The following is a 20,284-nucleotide window of genomic DNA, read 5'->3' as shown; positions in this document are numbered from 1 at the left end:
TATGTATGTATTAGACAACACCAACTCAGAGAGAGGAGCTGAAACGTACCTACCCAGGTAAAAATAGCCATAGATAGATGGTCCTATAGATAACTTAGCCCTATGCAATACTGGGTTATTATAGGCAATAACCAATATCTTGAATTGTACCCAGAAGCCAGTGCAGCTCATGGAGCAGTATTGTTACATAGATGTACCAAAGTGTGCCCATTACATACCCTTACTTTGTATTCTGGACCACCTGCAAGTTCTGGATGATCTTCAAGGTCACCCACATATAGAGTACCTTGCAAAAATCCAGCCAGTAGGTAACTAAGGAGTGAGTGTCTGTGAGCATAGCCTCCCAATTCCAAAATAGGTGTAATTAGTATATGAGATGAAAGTGTGCAAAGGCTCCCCTGGTCATAGCTGCCACTTGCTCCTCAAGCAACAGCTGTGAATCCAGGTGGATCCTCAAATTGTGCACAGGCTCTGATTGAAGAAATGCAACTCCACTCAGAACAAAAGAAGAAAATTATCCAGATCTGGATTCTAAGGGGCCCAAAACTCATAGCCACAAGTCTTGCTAGTTTATGTCAAAGCCTGTTCTTCCCCATCCAGACCCCCATAGCCTCAAGACACCAAGAAAGTATTGAGACAGCATTGCTTGTTTGGCTAAAGGTGGAGAAGTACAGAGTGGCAGAGATGTACAACTGAGTATCATCTGCATACTGATGGTACTCAGTCCCATGCTGACAGAAGACTTCACCCAGTGGCTTCATGTAGATGTTAAACAAAAGCGAAGACATTGTGGAGCCCTGAGGCACAACATAAAGCAGGAGCCTATGATTGGACCACGTTTCCCCCCACCAACAACTGTAGCTACAACTCCCATTCCCAATCCCTTGAGTCAGTCCAGAAGGATATCATGGTCAATGTAATCAAAGACCATTGAGAGATCAAGGAGGCCTAAGAGGACATACTCCATCCCAAGCCCCCAGAGGTTATCAAAAATTGTGACCAATGCCATCTTAGTGCTACAGACTGAAAAGGATCCAGATAATTCATTTTCTCCATGACCTTTTGAAGTTGCCACCTGACCATTTCAACAATATTTCCTAAAAAACGAAGTTTGGAGACTGATTGAAAACTGTCCAACTCCACTGGATCCAATGATGGTTTCTTGAGGAGAAGCAGGACCACTGCCTCCTTCAGAGTCAGTGGAAGCACCACCTCTCTTATGCTTTTCTTTGACAGTGAACCTTGGGGATTCAGTATCACCTTTAGTGATGGATTTCCCCACTCCCCCAGTTAAAAACTCCTAGCTCTTTTGAATGTTGTATAAATGTGATTTATCTCTATGTGTCTACTGATGGCTGATTTGTTTGAATGCCAAGCTTCCAGGCATTCCCTAGCATTTTTGGATTTGGCTTGGTCTTTGGATTTAGCTTTGGGGCTTCCCAAAAATGCTAGGGAGTACCTGGAAGCTTGACATTCAGACAAATCAGCCATCAGTAGACATATAGAAATAAACCACATTTATACACCATTCAAAAGAGACAACAAAAAGCCAAGAAGGAAACAAAACAAAAAGACTAGAACACATCCCCTCCAGCAACCAGCACCCAGATAAGCAGGGATTAACACCAGACAAACAAGCATAAAACAATACCCTAATGAAGGACCTACTAAGGAGAAAACCACACCCCCACCAACACTGGCAGGGCAAGCTACTGGCTATAAACAGAGAGCAAACCCCAAACTCCTCACCCTGATGATGTTACCTAGTTAGGTAATGAAACATATTCAATGAAACAGCCAAGCTCAGAGAGCACCAAGGACTTCTCTATATATTGTATTTTAGGCTGGGTAGCTGCTGGTAAGTATATACCCTCCTACCACCAGAAACTTGTGAAAAGATGATTTCATCATCCGGATTAGACTCTAGATGACCAATGATACATCTGAGTGCTTTTGGCTGTAAACTGTAGATAAAAACAAATGACTTGCTCTTCTTTTCACGTCTTCATCTGTCTTCTGGTAGATTGTTCCTGAGAATCACATAAACCACAATGATTTATTTTCTTTTACTTTTTCAATTTGAGACATTTCTGATTATTTCCTTTAAGTCTGTGTTTCTGGCTTTTTTTTGTTTTTTGTTTTAATCTGCGCTCAGTCATTACTGACTCTGCAGTGACTGCTTGGACGAGTCCTTGCAGTTTTCAAGGCAAGTGTTTCGGAAGTGGTTTGCCAGAGCCTCCTTCCTAGAGCAGAGCCCAGCTGGCGTGCGCAGGAGGCAGGGTTTCCGTTGCTTCGCGCCCTTTTTTCGGGCGAGTGCGTTTTCACGTTTTACTGGCAACTGCTCCCGACTCCTTTTTTCCAAGGCGCCGCCAGCATTTTTCCTCCCACCAGAGTGAGAGTCCCCATTTATCTACTCACGTGAGTTTTCAACCTGTTGGGTTGACAGGAACTGGGGAGGAAACAGGAGCTCACCCTGTTTAACACGAAGGCTGGACTCGAACCGCTGAAGCGTCAGCCATTTCTGGCCAGCAACTTTCAGCGTCATTAAGCCGCTGCGCCACCGCGTCCCCCGTTTCTGGGTAGTAAGTATGTATCATAAGCCCTGAACAGAAAGAGAAGATTTTTGTGGTGTATTAATACAAGAAGCATGTACATGGGTGTAATAATTAATTTATACAGGATATAGCAGAAGGTAGTATTTATAGATCCATTATATAATTACAGAATAGGGTACAGTGAATGAAACTATTGTACATACTGCTGAAAACCAATCTGGAGTGCTCTGGATGTTGGAAGAGTGTCCAAGTGAGGGTTGATTAGAGTTTCAGTTCAGAAGCATCAAGATTATTACATATTGTCCATCTAGGTTGGGTCAGGCTGACGGTAAATGGAAGATAGTAGAATCCTGATGGATGTTTGTCAGGACATCCTATTTGTTAGTCCAAGATTTCATCTCTGATGGAGATTATATTTTTGAGACATTGGGTAATTGTTGTTCTAAATTAGCTACAAAGATCTTGGTGTGGTATGGGACTGTGTGAGTACAAAAGGTTGAGCCACTGATCCAAAAAAGCTTGTGAGTGAATACAAGGTAGAAATTTGTTGGCCATTATGGTGCAGTAACATCATGCATTCTAATGGCTTAAAGTCCATCTTATGAGGGACCACCTTTGTGGATGTAGATATGGAAGATTATATGGAGATGCAAGCAAGAGTTTCAAGGGGGAGGATCCAAGTTAGAAGTGCCGGGCCCAATCACTTTATTTATTTGAGATTTGGACCTCAGAATAATGCAAGCCATGGTATTCCCTGTGACAGTCTATGGAAGTGAAAGTTGAACTTTAAAGAAGCAGGATAGGAAAAGTATTGACACCTTTAAACTTTGGTGTTGGAGAAAACTCCTGAGAATACTGTGGACAGCCAAACAAACAAACAAACTGATGAATCATTGAACAAATCAATCCAGAGTTCTCACTTGAGGGACAAATGACCAGGCTCAAATTATCCTACTTCAGACACATCATGTAAAGATGTAGCTCTCTGGAAAAGGCTGTAATGCTGGGAAAGGTGGAAGGAAAGAAAAGAAGAGGATGACCAGCAGCAAGGTGGAAGGACTCAGTTACAGTGGCAATGAGTGCCCTGTTGGAAGACCTGAAAGACCAGGTTAGTTATATATCGTCATGGAGAAAATCTATCTATGTGGTCACTTAGGAGTCAAAAATGACTTGATGGCACATAATCACTCAAAAGAAAGAGAAGAAGACACACTGGTAAATAAAAAATAAATGATTGATATTATTACTCATTTGCAATACGGTGTTAGAAAAATCAGCAGTCAGATGTATACGAAAGGCTATGAAATCGTTGGCCGAAGCTTTGTAGGAAATGATGCCACCAGTGGCAAAAAAGAGAGAGAGAGAAAGGCCAAGGGAACATTACATTATTACTGTGCTGAAAATCAGTCTAGCAATTTCTCAGACCTTTTTTTCTCTCCTGCAAATTTGCTTCTCTTTTTCTCAGGGTGCTGGAGGATTTCTTTCAAATCTCTCGTTAGCCTTTTTGAGCTGACTTTGTTGTTGGAGATGGGAGAAGCTGTGGCAGCGGACATTGTTCTTTTCTATTAGCCATATTTCCATCATTCTCCAGCCTACTGGCTGCCTGTATGTCTCAGTGTGAAAAAGGAATATCTTTTCTTGGGTTTTCAGCTGAAGTGGGGGAAGCCAGGGAAGTTACAGAGGAACAGGATTATAGAACAAAACATAGGGCATTCTCTCTAACCCTGGATTAAGCAAAGTAAGCATGTGCTTAGGGCACCAAGGGAAAGGGGGGGGGGGCATGACAGAGTTTTTTCCTCTATCAACCCATTAACCCTTTCACTGCCACACTTGGCTTTAGTCCTCAATAAATGTTTGTATTTGCATTTTTCCCTTATAACACTTTCATTTAAAAAATGCATTAAAAATGTTGAAAAATTGCTTTTTTTCCTCTTGCCCTAATTATAAGTAAATGATTTTCTTACATTGCTTACCTCTATTTCATGTTAAACATGTTTTAAAGTTTATAGTTAATATAGTTGTGGGGTCTGACCTGGGGGATGGCCTGGAAGAAAACTGAATTTTTAATCTCTTATTTCATCTTCAGCACTTATTAAATCTTAATGTCTTGTCAATTGAGCAAGGGAAGGGCTGAGGGGCACCATTGTTGGATTACGCTTAGGGCATCAGTTGTTCTTAATCCGACCCTGATTCTCACACACCTCTTGGCCAATTTGTAATTTAAAAAGTACACAACATTATATAGACTACTGTAATGTGCTCTACATGGGGCTACCCTTGAAGAGTATCCGGAAGCTTCAGCTGGTCCAGAATGCAGCCACACAAGCAATTTTTGGGGCCTGAAGAAGGACCCATATAACACCTTTGCTCCGTGAGCTGCACTGGGTACCGGTTTGCTTCCGGGTCCAATTCAAGGTGTTGGTTATCACCTTTAAAGCCCTACATGTCATGGGCCCAGGCTACCTGAGGGACTGCCTCGCTCCCACAATTTCAACCCGTCCCACCCGATCTCACAGAGAGGGCATGCTCCAGACCCCCTTGGCAAAAGAACTCCGACTAGCGGGGTCCAGAAGGCGGGCCTTCTCTGCTGTAGCCCCCGCCCTTTGAAACATCTTGCCCCCGGAGGTGAGACAGGCCCCCTCACTCCTGGCCTTTCGGAGAGATTTGAAGACCTGGCTCTGCCATCTGGCCTGGGGCGGGGAGGGAGATCATCAGAAATGGGGTTGGCTAGCCCCCTAGAGGCCCGGTGTTGTTTCCGTCAGCCTCTTGGATTTTTTCTCTTCCTTCCATTTTATGTAAATGTGTTTTTCTTTTTTATAAATTTTAATTATGTATTTATTTGTTTTAATTTGATGTAAACCACCCAGAGTCCCCCATTGGGGGGAGATGGGCAGGAATAAGTCAAATATCTATCTATCTATCTATCTATCTATCTATCTATCTATCTATCTATCTATCTATCTATCTATCTATCTCCAGGGCAGTTTCTCCAAGGTGCTCCTCTCTGAAAAAAAAGCTTTCATCAAATGGAATGAGAACTGATAATAAAAATTGAAGATGTCTTTTTTCCTGCCCTGAACTAATTCATTTAAACAAAAAACAAAAAACCTTGCCCAGATATGCACTATCCTTTTTACTGCACCTGTACTGAATCTCAACTTTTCATAGAGAGAGGGAAAGAAATCTGCCTAGGGAATTACTTAGAGTTTCTTTTCTTTTAGATGAGGAAAAGTAAGAAAAAAAGAGAGGGGGAACTTTAATCAGCCTCCTCCTGAGAAATCCAAATGACCTGCAACTCTTGGCAGAGTGGAAATCGTCAAATCTCTTCCCTGCCATTCAAGCTGGATCTTTGAAACATAACCGCAAAGGTCTTTGCTTCACTGCAGGTGCAGAAATTCTGGCCCATTAACAGCTTGAAAGCAAGTAAAAATGGCACAGGAGGGCAGGTTTGCCATCAAGAGATGGCAGGCTGACTCCCAAGAGAGGAGGGCCAGCAACACAGAGTGGCTAATAATTGTTACTCAAAGGGGTGGGGGGCTGTTTGGAAGTTTCACTTTCCTTGGAAATAGTAATGCAGCTCATTTTTTCAAGTGGGTGCTCTCTGGGCCTCGTTGCTGCTGGGGGAAAAACAAAACAAAACTCCATTGAGCTGTGTTATTTATCTATTTTTATGTCCATCCCATCTTTCCATCTCTAGGATGTGCTAACAAAGAAAAATACAAACCCATAAATAACATTAAAATCCAGTTACTGCATGCCGTGATTGGTGTGGTCTGGTGCGTTCATTGGGTAAGAGGCAAGGGTAGAGGCAGTTCCATCTTGGGACACGGGATTGGGTGAGAGAGCTTCCCTTCCTGCTTCTGTGATCAGATTCCCCATTTCTCTTTTGGCTTAGAGTTGGTTCTCTCCCAGTTGCCCACTTAAAGGTACTATCTTGAAATCTGGTATAAATTCAAGCATGGCCAGTTAGTTCAAGGTCAAATCCATGCCTTCCCCACCTCCTTGATCCTTTTGGAACTGCTGGCTGTTGCCTTCACATCATAATGCAGAGTGCAATGGTAATAGTTCTTCTAGCTTTCCCTGTGAATACCAGCCGTACTGGACAGCTTCATATGGCAACAGGCCAGTTTGCGTGTTAAAGGTCAAATTCAGCATCTTGAATTAAACCTGGAAATGAATTGATAACAATGTTTTTGCATGTTGTCTTCCTTTCAGTAAAATCTCCTTTAAGTTGAGTACTACTACTGATTTATTTATTTATTTATTTAAATTTGTTGTGACCCCCCCCCCCACTCCAGTAGACTCTGATGGCTTAAAAAAATCCATAAAGAGAAAGAAAGAAAGAAAGAAAGAAAGAAAGAAAGAAAGAAAGAAAGAAAGAAAGAAAGAAAGAAAGAAAGAAAGAAAGAAAGAAAGAAAGAAAGATAAAACCCCAACACAGATATACTATACTAAAACAACCATGACAAGAACAAGAAACCGCAACAGGTGCTTCACAAACACATTAGCATCAGACCTGGGACCAAAGCCACGTCTTAAGGGCTTTCTGTACCTCCAGGAAAGTGGGAACCTATGTATCTCTGGGGAGATGCTGTTCCAGAGGGCAGGGTCCCTGACAGAGAAGGCATCAGTCCCACAAAATTACAGTGTTAAATGTTTAGCATGTAATAGAGGGAGTCTGGAGCACGTCCACTCTGCCAGAACATACTGGGTGGGCAGAGCCAACTGGAGGTAGTTGGTCCCTCAGATATTCATTTTATAGACGCATCTTAGAGATTGTTGCTATATTAACAATACAGAAGGAGTTTATGTCTTCTAGACTATTTTTACTTCCCAGGCTAATTTATTGATTGGTAGTCTCCCATCTCATTCTGAATAAGATCCCAAACTTTTTTAGATCAGCCAAAGTCAACTTCAGCCAATCAAAATCTTAGTTGTCACCTTTTGGACTGTCATGGGTTCTTTTTTAAAAAGAACTGTACCTGATTAGATTGACCCAGACTCAAGAGAGACACAAAAGCACTGGATCCTGGACAGGTCATTTCTTTATATCTCCCTATAAGGGTTGGAGAGATGTTTTATTTTGTAAAGACAAATGTATAAAAGTGATATGTGAATTATTCCTATATTCTGTTCTATTGCTATCTCTATACTATTACTATGACAATTACTATTACTGTTCAGTTACTATTACTATGATAATGTTTATACTCTATACTATTACTATTCAATATACAGTGCTCTATACTATTACTAATATGCATCAATGTATCTTTCTTAAGCCTGTTCTATCTCAAGTTCCCTGTCTCTGAGATTTCTTCTTCTTTTTCACATTCTTTTGGGCAGCACATACAGCTCTTGCAACTTTTTTCCTCATTGTGCTTTGCCTTGCTGGGTCTCTATACTCTTTTTCCTCTCTTTTGGACTGTCCACTCCTTCTAAAGAAAAAACACTTTCTTTCCTTTGGCTGCTGTCCTCAGTTTGCTGGTGGCTGCAGAGCTCCAAAACACACATCTCCTCCATTCTCCTCCCACACCTGTCTCAAGGTTGCACCTTTATTGGTAGCTCTGCCATGCTGATCCTGGGGAAAAGGCTCAAATGGGAGGGAAAGAAGGCAGCACAGGTGCCTGCAATTTTGTTCAAGCAGCCTGCTCTTCCATGTGGGCCAACTATAACTTCTGAATGGTTTTCAAAAGCAGCTCCAATAACTAACCTTTTGAGGCAAAATGATAGGTAAACTGATTAATCTGGGAGTTTATTTTCTCAAGATTTCAGGACAAAAGTAGCCAGATGTGAGGGAATCAAGGGTGGGAAGGACGTGGTTGTTTGCTGTGTCCCTTCTTTTTCACACCCTCTCATTCTTTTCTCTTGCAGACCCACCTGCTGTTGAGCCAACATTCCTTGAGATTCGACAAGGCCAAGGCCGAAGCGTCACCATGAGCTGCCGGGTGCTGAGGGCTTACCCAACTCGGGTTTTGACTTTTGAATGGCGATTGGGCAGCAAGCTTCTTCGGACCGGAAGGTTTGATGCTCAGGACTCCACAGAGTATACAATCAGGAGCCTCTCAAGGGACAGTTATGGGAATTACAGTTGCAATATCATCAATGAGGCAGGGGCTGGCCGGTGCAGCTTTCTCGTGACAGGTAGGCCTTCCACAAGCTGCCCAGGTTGGTGCTGATGGCACACAGAAACTGAGATGTCCTCAGGATGCATGAGGTCCATGTATAATTTACTAATCAAGCAGTGGTGTCTGATGTGTGTGTATGTGCTTTTAGGGAGACAGAAGGAAGAAAGGGCATAATATGACTTTCTCTGATCTTTGTACAGAACTACTGTATGTTTGCCATGTTGGTAGTCCCTGCAGGATCTCCATTTCTGGGGACCAGTGCTGCTATTACTATCAAAACATTTGGCCTTTCTTTTGACAGTGTCCTTGAGTTCAGGACCCCGTTGCTGAATACACATAGTACATTTCACCCAGAGTAGTTAAAAACCACTAATGACTATGTTTGCACAACATGCTAATGTTGCACAACATGCTTGATTGGTTTTCATCTTTTTGTGTGCATAGTTTAGCATATTATGTGTACTCATCACATTTGCTTAGATTTATTGATTGATTGATGATCTGGCCCTTCAGGTCTCCCAGTGCTGCAATCTAGTCCATCCACCTTGCTTCTAGTTGTCCTCTTCTCTTTCCTTCTACCTCACCCAGCTAGATCTTTATATAATGTGTCCAAAATTTGAGCATGATCACTTGTGCTTCAAGTGAGAACTCTGGAAAATAGGGTCCCTGTATTCCAAAGAAAAAATAAGTTAATTCAAGTTGAATATGTTAGATGACTCCAGCCTACCAGTTCCCCTAGAAAAGGGTGACTAATATTTTCATATATAGAAAAAAAAGAGCAATAAATGCATTCTACCCCTGGCTGGGGTTGATCTGGCTCCTTTATTCAAATGGCTCCAGCCTTTACGAATGGAACTTCCTCCATTCGTAACTTTTCCCTCAAGTTCTCCTTTTTGCCATGCTCAAGATTGGTGAAATCTGAAGTTGTGATTCTTAGTCAACAATGTAATAATTAATGCCCATATGTTTGGTATATGGGAAAGAGGAATGGAGAGACAGTCCATTATTTTCTGTCTTACTATTTCTTGCATGTGGTAGCATCTGTCTTACCTTGTCTGGATTCAGAAACTAAGCATGGTTGGACCCAGTTAGTTGGATAGTAGACCTCCAGGGAATACCAGGAGTTGAGAAATAGAGTGGAAAGTTGAAAAACATCCTGGAAAAAGGCACTGGTGAGCAGTCCTTTATTGTTGCCAAAAAAACTGCATGAACTATCCGTGAAGTCACCAGGAGTCAAACTGTACCCTACAGATAAGGATTTCCTTGTGGCCTTCCAGCAAGTTCTAACTGGACTCAATATGCTTTAACTTCCAAGATTAGCCAAAGTCAGTTGCTGCTGTTTCTCAGCCCTACCAATATTTTTGTACCCTGCCAGCAGTTATACATTTATATCTTGTTGTAAGAATCTTTTTCTAACATCAAGGCTCCTCTTTGTTCTGCAGAAATATCTGTTGATGCATATATTCATATAGGTAACTTCTAGTGTGAGCAAAAAAAAAATAACCTACAAGCTCAACTTTCCAGTTGTGGAAGGCCACAAGGAAATCCATATCTGCAGGGTAGACGAGAAGTAAAAAAAAAAAAAAAATCCGAGAAGAAGCGATGGCAAATTATTTTTTATAACAACTAGGAAAGCTACATGGACATTTCTATTAAGGCACCAGAAGTCAAACTCTATTCAAAACAGACATTACCTTTCAGTTTAGGAGATAGAATTTGGGCCTTGCATTTTATACTCTTATTCCTGCTTATTTACTTGTTGGTTGATCTCATTCATGAATTGCCAGAGGCTTGAGCTAGATGATGATTTTATAGCTCTGGGCTTAAGCCCTAACCACATTCTTCTAAATGCAATCCCTTGGAGAGATTTTGTCCTGAACTCCATTTATACTTTGAAACCTGAATTTCTTTTGCAAAAATGCATCCTCCAGGGCAATTACAGGCTGTCCTTCTAGCAGCTGAGCCCTACTTAATAGCTTCTGTACTCATTGTCCAACAATTTGGTATGCCAATAGAAGAGAATATATGTAGCTCAGGGTTGTACTGTGGAGTCCTTGATGCTCTCTGAGCTTGGTTGTTTGCAGACATTTCATTACCTGACTGGGTAACATCACCAGTGCTAGTGAGGGTGGAGTTTGCTCCCTGTTTATATATAGTAGCTTGCCCTGGCTTTTTATGTTGAATATTCAGAGATCTCCTACCTCATACGTTGGCATCCTCCAGGGAGTAATCTATGTTAGTTAGCTAGAGCAACAGTGGGGGTGGAGGGGACTGACACTTCGTAGTACTTGAAAGACTTTGTGTGACATAAATCATGAAATTTAGTTCATGATAGCTTATGTCACAGTAACACTTGATCTTCACCGTACTGTGGGATTCTTCATTAATGTTTTGCTTCTAAACATGGAGATTCAGTCACAATTAATAGCTATAAATAGAGCTGTCATCCTCCAGCACGGGTTTGTCTTAATCCTCCCATAAAGTCATACATAAAATTTATATAATATCTAAAACATATGTTGCCTTCACCACTTTTGAGAACAATGTATTTTATATGTTCACTGTGTGTTTCTTTTTTGTGACCTGAGTCCATTTCACAAAATGAACCTCCTGAATGATATTACGATCAGCAAGAAAAATACTTCACTAATCTCTAACATATGTATCTTTATTATTCTTCCTCCTCCTCCTCCTCCTCTTTGTCTACTTTATTATTTATTTATATATTTTTCTGTGCACCATCTGCTAGTAGATCCTTTGGAGTCCGTTTGTTGTTTTAAGCAATCATTCCCTTGTGACAAGGATTATAGCTGTTCTTGGCAGATTGATCCATGTAGATTTCAGTTCATCTATCTCATCTGTATTTTGGTCATCTATTAAATGGCATGATTATTAAAGCATCTAAATGAAGACTAATTTCAGTTTTCTGTTTGACCATGTATAAAACTTGAGTTCAGTAAATTAGCGCTTTAGGATAACTTCAAGAGCAGCAACATAATTTACCATTTATGTCATCCTTTTTCCAACATCCAGATCTATTCTATTTGGTATATTTTCATTTCTAAGGTTTGCTACTCCAATGACATTTTATTTGACTTCTTTCAATGCAATGCAAATTAAAAAATCAAAAATATTCTGTGAAGCTCTTTCTCCAATTAAGACTCGTAGATTTTATTCCAGCAACAATTTTTGTGTCATCCTCCTTTACTTAACATACATTGTGAACTGGTATATTCTGAAAGCTGCAGTATATGCTTAATTTCTTCCCCTATGCCCAAATATTCCCAAAGGTAAACTCCTAAATTGTCCAATTTTCATTGTTTGGAGTCCAAACATTACTTCCAAGCTGTCTCCTGGGGATCATTCCCACAATCCCAGTCAGATTTCTACATCTGTAACAGCTATGTTTCCCTCATAGCTTAAATCTATCCATTCAGTTGCCAAATTTATTACAACTGAGAAGAGACCCTGAAGGCTAAATATTTAGCTTCTCGTAGTAACTTGTCCAAGTTCTAAATATTGTAAATGTTGTGATATGTATTTTAGTCATGTCTCTCTCACCTCTGTTCTCATCCAAAGAGAAGCATCAGATGGCACTAGTTTTAATTCCCATTTCAGTAGCCATCCTTTACTATTCTCATCTTCTGTATGTTATCCGTCAGAGTAAACTGCTTTGTAAAGTGGTAATAAACAAGGGAAAACTGATCTCACGTCTGTTTATGAAGAAAGATTTCTTCTTATTCCACTCAATATTTAACAATACCTTGTTCCACTTCTTAAACTTTCTTCAGGCATTTGGTCCAAATATGGCATTTAAGTGTATTTAAGGAACATGGGGTAATGCATGCTAGCTTCACCTCCTCTTTTTCCCAGATTCATTGTGTTGCTAGATTTTGAAATGGTCATATAAGGTCATTAACCTGATTAGAGCTTGAATTAATTTTGGATGTCTGAGAAACTAATCCAAGATTATCTCAAGAGTAGATTCAATTTACACTGCTTGTTCCTTCAGCTGTCCTAGTCTGTTACAATAGGAAGTTGACTAAAACCAGTTTGGTCTAGTGGTGAAGGCACCAGGCTAGAAAGCAGGAGACTGTGAGTTCTAGTCCTGCCTTAGGCATGGAAGCCGGCTGGGTGACTTTGGGCCAGTCACTCTGTCTCAGCCCAACGTACCTCACAGGGTTGTTGTTGTGGGGAAAATAGGAGGAGGAAGGAGTATTAGGCATGTTCACTGCCTTGAATTATTTATCAAAATAAGAAAGGCGGGATAAAAAATCTAAAAAAAAAAATCCACTTCATATTTTAACATAACATACATACAGTGCAGAAGCATATTGAGAAGATGACGTGGCTCATCTTTGCAAATAAATTGTATCTTCTTGTGAAGACAGATGCATTGATTCCCCTGTAAATCTCTCTTGCCCAGTGATGACACCTCTATAAAGGAAAATTTGACTGCAACTTATTAGCTTCCATTTTTCAGTGTAAATGAAAGGCGCTGGCTACAAATTGCTAGAAGTTATATATATATATATATATTCGTATGTGGATCTGAAGTTTCAGTGCAGTGATATTTAAATCTTTTCTGAGGACAGTGGAGTATCATTACATCTTCCTCCCTGAGCCATGAAGGTGTCAGCTTCAACATTCTTTTAAGATGTCCAGGTTTAGTTTAGTTTTCAAAGTTTATGTTTAATAAACACTGATTTGCCCAGCCATTTTGACACATCAAAGCTGTCACAATGTAACCTTTGGGGCAGGATGATTCATATAACAAATGCTTCTTTGCCTCTCAGGTGCATTATTGAAGCCACTGTTTATCTTCTTTAGGCTTAGTTGGTCATTCTGAGTTTTATCTTAAAGGACAGATCACATGGAAAATCAGAAGGGCCAGAATCTTTGACTTAAGGGTCATACTTGACCTTTAAATGATATGCTGTGGTTATACTTAAAAAATGAGCAAGAATCAGGTCAACAAAGTGAAAGTAGGCATGACAAGTTTAATTTAATTTTAAGCCTGGATTTAAAACTGTTAGGGTTTAAAATTATACTCCACCTATTTAATTGAGTCCCCCTTTGTAATGATTTGACAGCAACTTCTGGAGGAGCTCTGTGGGTTTTATTTAAGGCTTCAGGGAGCCACATATGTCTGGAGCATTTCTGCAATAAACCTTCAGTATAGAGGTTGCATAATTTAGCCTTCTCCAACAGGGAAACCTACCAGAAATGTGGATTTCAGCTTCCAGAAAGCCCCAGCTAACATCTCCATGGCTGAAAATTCTGGGAGTTGAAGTCCACATTTCTAAAGGGTGCCCAGACTGAGGAAAGCTGGTATATTTGAGTGCTGCCTCTGATTAAAATTAGTTTATGTCTTTAGAAATCTAGCTGTCAGGAAAACAGATTTATTTATTTCTGGTCATCTCCCTGCTCTAAATTATTTCTATGCACCAAAGACCTTAATTTCTTTGTTACTAATTTATTTTATGTGGAGAACTTCTCCCTGCAAAAAACAAAAACAACAAACAACCAAACCCAAAATCTTCACCTGCAGGAGAGAATATAGCTTAGAGATACAGGAGATGCCTTGGATATGAAAGCCTCTCTATAGAGAAACTAGGTTAATTTCAATGTGGGGGAGTACAGCTCCCACAAAGGGTTTCAGTGACTGGACTCATAAGGCATCCTTAACTTGGTCATTGAATTAACCCATTTTTACACAAGATAAAAACTCCAAAGGCAGGTTTCGTACAATATCCTAAGATACCAAAAACAAAAGTTAAAAGTAACCAGGTTTAGCATACAATGTGAAGGGGGTTCCTGGGTCCTTAGCTGGCCTTATCAAGCATGTTGAGTAAGCCCATTCACATCCAGCATCTTCTGTATTGGGTCCACTTTGAAACTAGGTCTCGATCTAGTCTTCATCGTACCTTCCTCAATCCCTCTTTGACTCCCACTCAAAGCTTTTCATTGTGGAATTGCCAAAACCTGCCTTCTAGGCAGCCATTAAATTCTGTTTAGTTATAAATTACACACAGAATATTCCTTCTTATGATAGATCATGGAAACACTTACAACCCCTGTGATCTGCCAGGACAGAATGTTCCACTCCCTTTATTATTGATAGGATTTATGGTGCCTTTACAGGTTGAAGGGTAGGCTTTTAATAATACAGTACTGTGCCAAAAACTTGACCGCCAGTTTGGGGCAGGTGTTTTTCTCTTGTAAGCAGCTATTTTCATTCTCAATTCTTCACAAGCTTTACAACTCCTTTGCGTTTCTTTGAGGATTTATTATTAATGTTAATATTAGTATTGTTGTGAGAGGAAGAAAAGGTGTCTGTCATCATCAACACTGTAGGCTTTCATGGACCAAGGATCAGATTCCTCTGAGCTGGTCCATGGAAACCTTTGCTTAGCCTTTGCCCAAGATACATCTTTTCTGTAAGGGTAGAACTGGTCTGTAGCTCTTTCTATTCAAGGATGGTCCTCAGTTAAGGGACCAAGCAGTGAAGGGAATGGTATTTTGCTGCTACTTTTAATCTGGCCATTCTCCAAAGTACCTTTCTTGAAACCTTTTTTCCATCTCCATCTGACAAGGTGGACTACAGCCAAGAAAACCTTCTGCCACAATAAATCCATTAGTCTTCTGACTCTTAGCAATTTTTGTTACAGCAGGATGGCATGGCTCTTCCCCCTCCCTATTCACCTTTTACTCTACATATTTTTTTATCTCCTTTGATGTTCCACATAGTACATTGTGGCCATTTTTTCCCCGTTTTGCATTCTCAGAAAAATAAATGAAATCTCTCTCTCAAGTTTTATTATGTTCCTCTTTATAAATCCAAGGAAGGCAGGTTAAGAACATAATTAGATCCCTAGACCATCTATTTTCCATTTGTTGTGCCATCCCATTTCAATAAGTCATTTTAGGAATCTCACAGATTGAGAAATAGCATTGCCCTTCCCTTATTCTATCTCCAATAAGTATTCAGAGATACACTATTACCTTATTTAATTATATCTAATGCTGCTGATAGACCCACTGTGCACGCATGACTTTTCATGCTTCCTTTCAAATGCCATGTAAAAGTTGCTGTCACCATATATTAGTGAGGTGTCATCCATAAATTAGTTCAGTTTTACATGATGAAATGCTTTCATCAACCATGGGCATTTTGCCAATCAGATCAGTTAGGAAATATGAAGGTAACACATATTTTTGTTCTGCTTTCTTGAAATCCGAGAGAGATGTGAAACAAATCCAGCTTTTCCCTACTTTTTATAGCAGGAGTGGGCAACTTATGACTTTTTTCCACATTCAGCCTTTGCCCCAATTTCTTGTAGCCTTTGGCCTAATGTTAAAAGCTTTTGGCAAACCTGGCAGTATGAATCTTCAAAGCAGAACTCTCATTTGACAACGTTTTGAGTGAAGGAACCTCTCAAAATCATAATCCCCTCACTTCTAAGAGCAAAGCAGCAGGTCTCTTTGCCTTAGTCTGCTTTGGGACCTGTGCAAACCTTCTCCCTCAGAGCTCATGCTATAGAAGAAGGCTGTGAAGATCCTTCACAGCAAGGGCTCTGGGAGAAAGCTGAAGAAATTATTCTCCAGTGCTGGCTGAGAGCCTCCCAGTCTAGGTGAGTCTGGTCAGCATGGGCTGAGGGATTTCCTGCTCAGATTCTACCCTTCTCAGCTTTCTCATCCGCTGGCCAGCTGAGCAGGAATAGAGAGAGTCCAGTGGCATGAAAGGAAGGTGATAAGCAGCTCAAAAAGGCCAAAGTATCTTCTTCAGGGAGCTCTGTGGTAGAAAATTGAGGGGAGCTTTCATCTGTAGCCTGACCAAAATTCTCCCAGACTGGGTTGGTTTGAGAAACACTGGGGGATTGCCTACAGTGTGCATTGGGTACATTGAAGGTGCCCAACTGGAAGACCTCTCAGTCATGCGCTGAAGATCTTGCAGGTTGTCTGTTTTGGATGAAGTCTGTCAGTATTTCCAGCAGAACATTTCTACCAGCACTGAGAGAGAAAGCTGAGAGGAGCCCTCTTCCACAGCATTGTCCCAAAGCAATTTAGAGACACCCATATGGCTTTGGCAAACCAAATAAAGTTGCCTCCCTGTCAAAATCACTTCACTGGATTAAATCTGTGTCACTTCACACAGGTCTATCTGGAAGCAACCAGTTCCAGCCTCTAGAAGAGCAGTCTGTAGAGAGGGGGAAACAGAAAGAAGTGTTGGAAAGGGGCGGGGGGGAAGTGTTCCAAAAGGAGAGAAAATGGATGCCCCCCCTTGTTCGGGCTTCACCCGCAGTTTGCTTCAACCCCACTCACTGGTTGGCATACAACCGCCAAAAGATTAACAACTGAAGTTTGTGGCTCTCAACACAAAAAAGCTTGCTGATTCTTCATTGATAGGGTGAAGAGACATGTCTCTTTTAAGCCCCACACACAGATTTCAGAGAATGCTCCAGTATAGATAAGGAAAGGAAGGATATTAGATGGACCATAGCCTATTACAAAGTGCACATCTCACAAGTGTTGCCTCTTGGAGATGACAAGGAATGATGTGGCAGCAAAAGAGATGCCCCATTCAAGAAATTCCAGACAAGAATAAGAAAACCCTGCTCAATTAACTGCAGACTATAATATTGCTAGTTCCTTATTTATCAGTTATTAAAGTGTTTGATCCATCCATGATCTTGTTAGACTTACAAGCTCCAGTTTAAACAGAGATGCATATGTTTTATTCCTTTCACTTCCATCATCTTGCCAACCCAGACACTGCCCTGAAATGACAGGACTAGATTAATCCCTTGCCCCTTAAATCTTTGCCTGTATTCAAAATTCTGCTTTAAGTCTTTAAAGCTTCCACTAAATTGATGCTACAGTTCTTTTCAGAAGTGCTTTGTTGCATCAGCTTGGAAGCTGCTGATATACCAATTACAGGGTTTCATGTCCGTGCATGCTAAATCAGAAATGTGAACCTGGCAGGCTGCTGATCATCATTGTGTGGTGCAGAAGTGGCATCCAAAAGGGGGCCAGATTGGTAATTAATTTCTGTGTTGTTTGTATAGGCTGCTGGTTCCGACAGTCTACTGTCTCGTGCATTGAACATAGACAACTGTAAAAATCACCTGATCTGCGCTGAGCACCTGAACCACAGCTGTGGAAAGAGCCTTAGAGAAACTTTAGAGCCTTGGATTGCTTTGAAGTAGGGTGGGTGGGAATTGTGTAATCTTACTCATTGCCCAGATCCTGACAGGTATTAAAATGGGGCTTGATTTTTTCATTGGATGTCATGGGAAAATATTGCTGTATTGCTGTCTTTTTTTTTTTTTTCATTAGCAGAACAAGATGAAATTGCACTAAACAAGCAGATGGACTCAATCATCTAACAGCCCCTTCTAATTCTATGGTTTGCAGACAAGCCAGTGTGAGTGGGCAAAATATGAGTTAAGTTGGTGCAAGAGCCTTCCAATTACAAGCTTATGCTTCATCCCCCCATTGCTTAGCATGAGAATAAACAAGGGATTGTAACTCTTCTGCTGCTGTTTTCACACAGAATGAGATAAAATATGCAAGCGTGCTACAGCATTGTGAGGAATTGTCTGTGCAGGTCTTCTGTATTTCTGTATATAGAGGGTCGTCTGGATTTTTGAAGCCTAGATCTGGTAGTCTTATCCTAGAGCTGTTATTGTAAGGTAGCAGACTGGATTTACACAGTGCACTAAACTACTGGTAGACCTCATTTAGCAACCACAGTTGGGACCAGCAACTCGGTCATTAAGAGAAGCGTTGATAAATGAAACATCATGATTTTACAATTTTACTTCAAATGTATTGGGGAGTGTAGGTGTAATTTACAATTTATTTAATTTACAAAACACTAAATAATAATTTTGATTAATGTGTGATGTGAACCAAGCCATTGTAATTTGTAAATCATAGTTTATGTCTTAGGGTATCATGTGAATGTTGCCCATTGTCATTTATTCAGCGAGCTATGGCTAAGCTTAGCACAATGTGTGAAAATAGGCATTGTTTCAATGAGCCACTATTCCAGCTTCATTTATTCATTCTTATTAGAGGATTTATACTGTAAATTGACTTTCATGGCAATTTATCATCGGAAGATGGTATAATTACATATGTTCATCAAAGTATATCCACACTGTGCCTCTTTAAAATGAGCAGTAAACATTGTTAATATATTGCATTTTACAAAGCAGATAATTAAAAGAAACCCTTAAATACCAGTTTAAAGCAATTATTGAATTGCACATTTATTCTTCTTAGGGAGTGCATTCCATCAATATGGGGCCACTATTAAGAATATATTGCTCATAGCAACCTCAGTCTACAATCTCGGAGAACAGACAGCACAGCTTCCTGACCAGATTAAACCTGAACAGGCTCATTTGGAGGCACGTAGTCTTCCAGGTTTCCAATGATTTAGGTCTTTCGCAGCCAAACTTAGCATTTTAAATAGGACCCAGAATCAAATAGGCAGCCAGTGCCACCAATACGGAATAGTTACAGCTGTTTGTCACAACAAGGAGCAGCGCCCACATAACCTGGGCCGATCTCAGAGAAGCCAAGCAGGGCTGGGCCTGTTGTTACTTGGATTTAGGTTACACGCTAGACCAGAAGACGACTTCTGTATTGTTGCCCAGCAAATGACATGGCTATGTCCTTGTCATTGCCACAATTCAATTTCGGCTTTTACTTTTTTATTTAACTTTTATTCAGATCATTTTGTCCATACGTATTGTTTTGCTGATGCACGTTGCAACTGAAGCTTCCACTCTGCCCATGGAGGCCCCCTGTTATGATATCCTAGCCTGATGTAACCCAAACATCTGTCACTGATCTCCTCCTTCAAGGTAGATTTGCAGCTGGTGGACCAGATGAAGATGTTCAAATATCTCTAGTCACTGCCAATACAAAGCGAGAGTATTAAGAGCCCTTTGTCACTGATGAAATTTAATGTAATGTAAGTGTGAGTTCAGATTAATGGTGAGGATACGTGAATGCACGCATGTTCTGCAGTTGCAAAGTCACTTGGGACCTATCAAAATAGATAGGATTAGACCTTCTGATCACCAGTCCTTCCCCAGACTCATTAACCCTTCCAAACAGTTCTGATTTGTGCAAGAAATCTTTTTGTATCATGTCTACATCCGCCTAGCAGATTTGCTCTGAGCAGATATACTGCTAACACATTTTGGCTGTTTGCCTTCGCTGTGTGGGTTGCCACTCTTTGAGCTGACTTAAGAGTGCATCTGCCCAACTAGGTGGGTCTACCTAGCCAATTCTGATTGATCTCAAAAAGATGAGAGGGTTTGGACGCTGTTGGTATTTGGAGGGGAGACCACCAGCCAAGCCAAAGGATGTAAACTAGATGGGGAACTTGGAAAAATTTCCAAGGGTAAAATAACAAGCAACAACTCTTGTGTACATAGTAAGAAAACAGATAGTCACCAGGAACTGAATCTGATTTAAAGGAGTCTTCAATATTACTTATGAGTTCATATGCTATACCTTATTTCTTTGTGCCCAGCAGAAGAGGCCATAAGAGGGATGATTGGGTCTTGAAAACAGGCTGAA

The 20,284-nt window shown here is 40.6% G+C and overlaps 1 protein-coding gene across 1 annotated transcript in view; it reads left to right on the top strand.

Annotated features, from left to right (window-relative positions):
- The window catches only part of MDGA2 (MAM domain containing glycosylphosphatidylinositol anchor 2), a 491,572-nt gene that overhangs the window by 361,935 nt on the left and 109,353 nt on the right, over positions 1-20,284 (top strand). The window contains exon 9 of the mRNA XM_088149614.1: positions 8,430-8,699. Within this exon, the coding sequence (XP_088005740.1) occupies positions 8,430-8,699 (270 nt within the window). The remainder of the gene's footprint in view (positions 1-8,429; positions 8,700-20,284) is intronic.

The sequence above is a fragment of the Python bivittatus genome, unplaced genomic scaffold, assembly GCF_059951505.1.
Source record: "Python bivittatus isolate LINGU-HERP-01145 unplaced genomic scaffold, Pbiv_v1 ctg000580_np1212, whole genome shotgun sequence".
In the NCBI taxonomy this organism is placed as follows: Eukaryota; Metazoa; Chordata; class Lepidosauria; order Squamata; family Pythonidae; genus Python; species Python bivittatus.
Note: the sequence above shows the minus strand (reverse complement) of the source record. Positions and strands in the feature narration are given on the sequence as shown.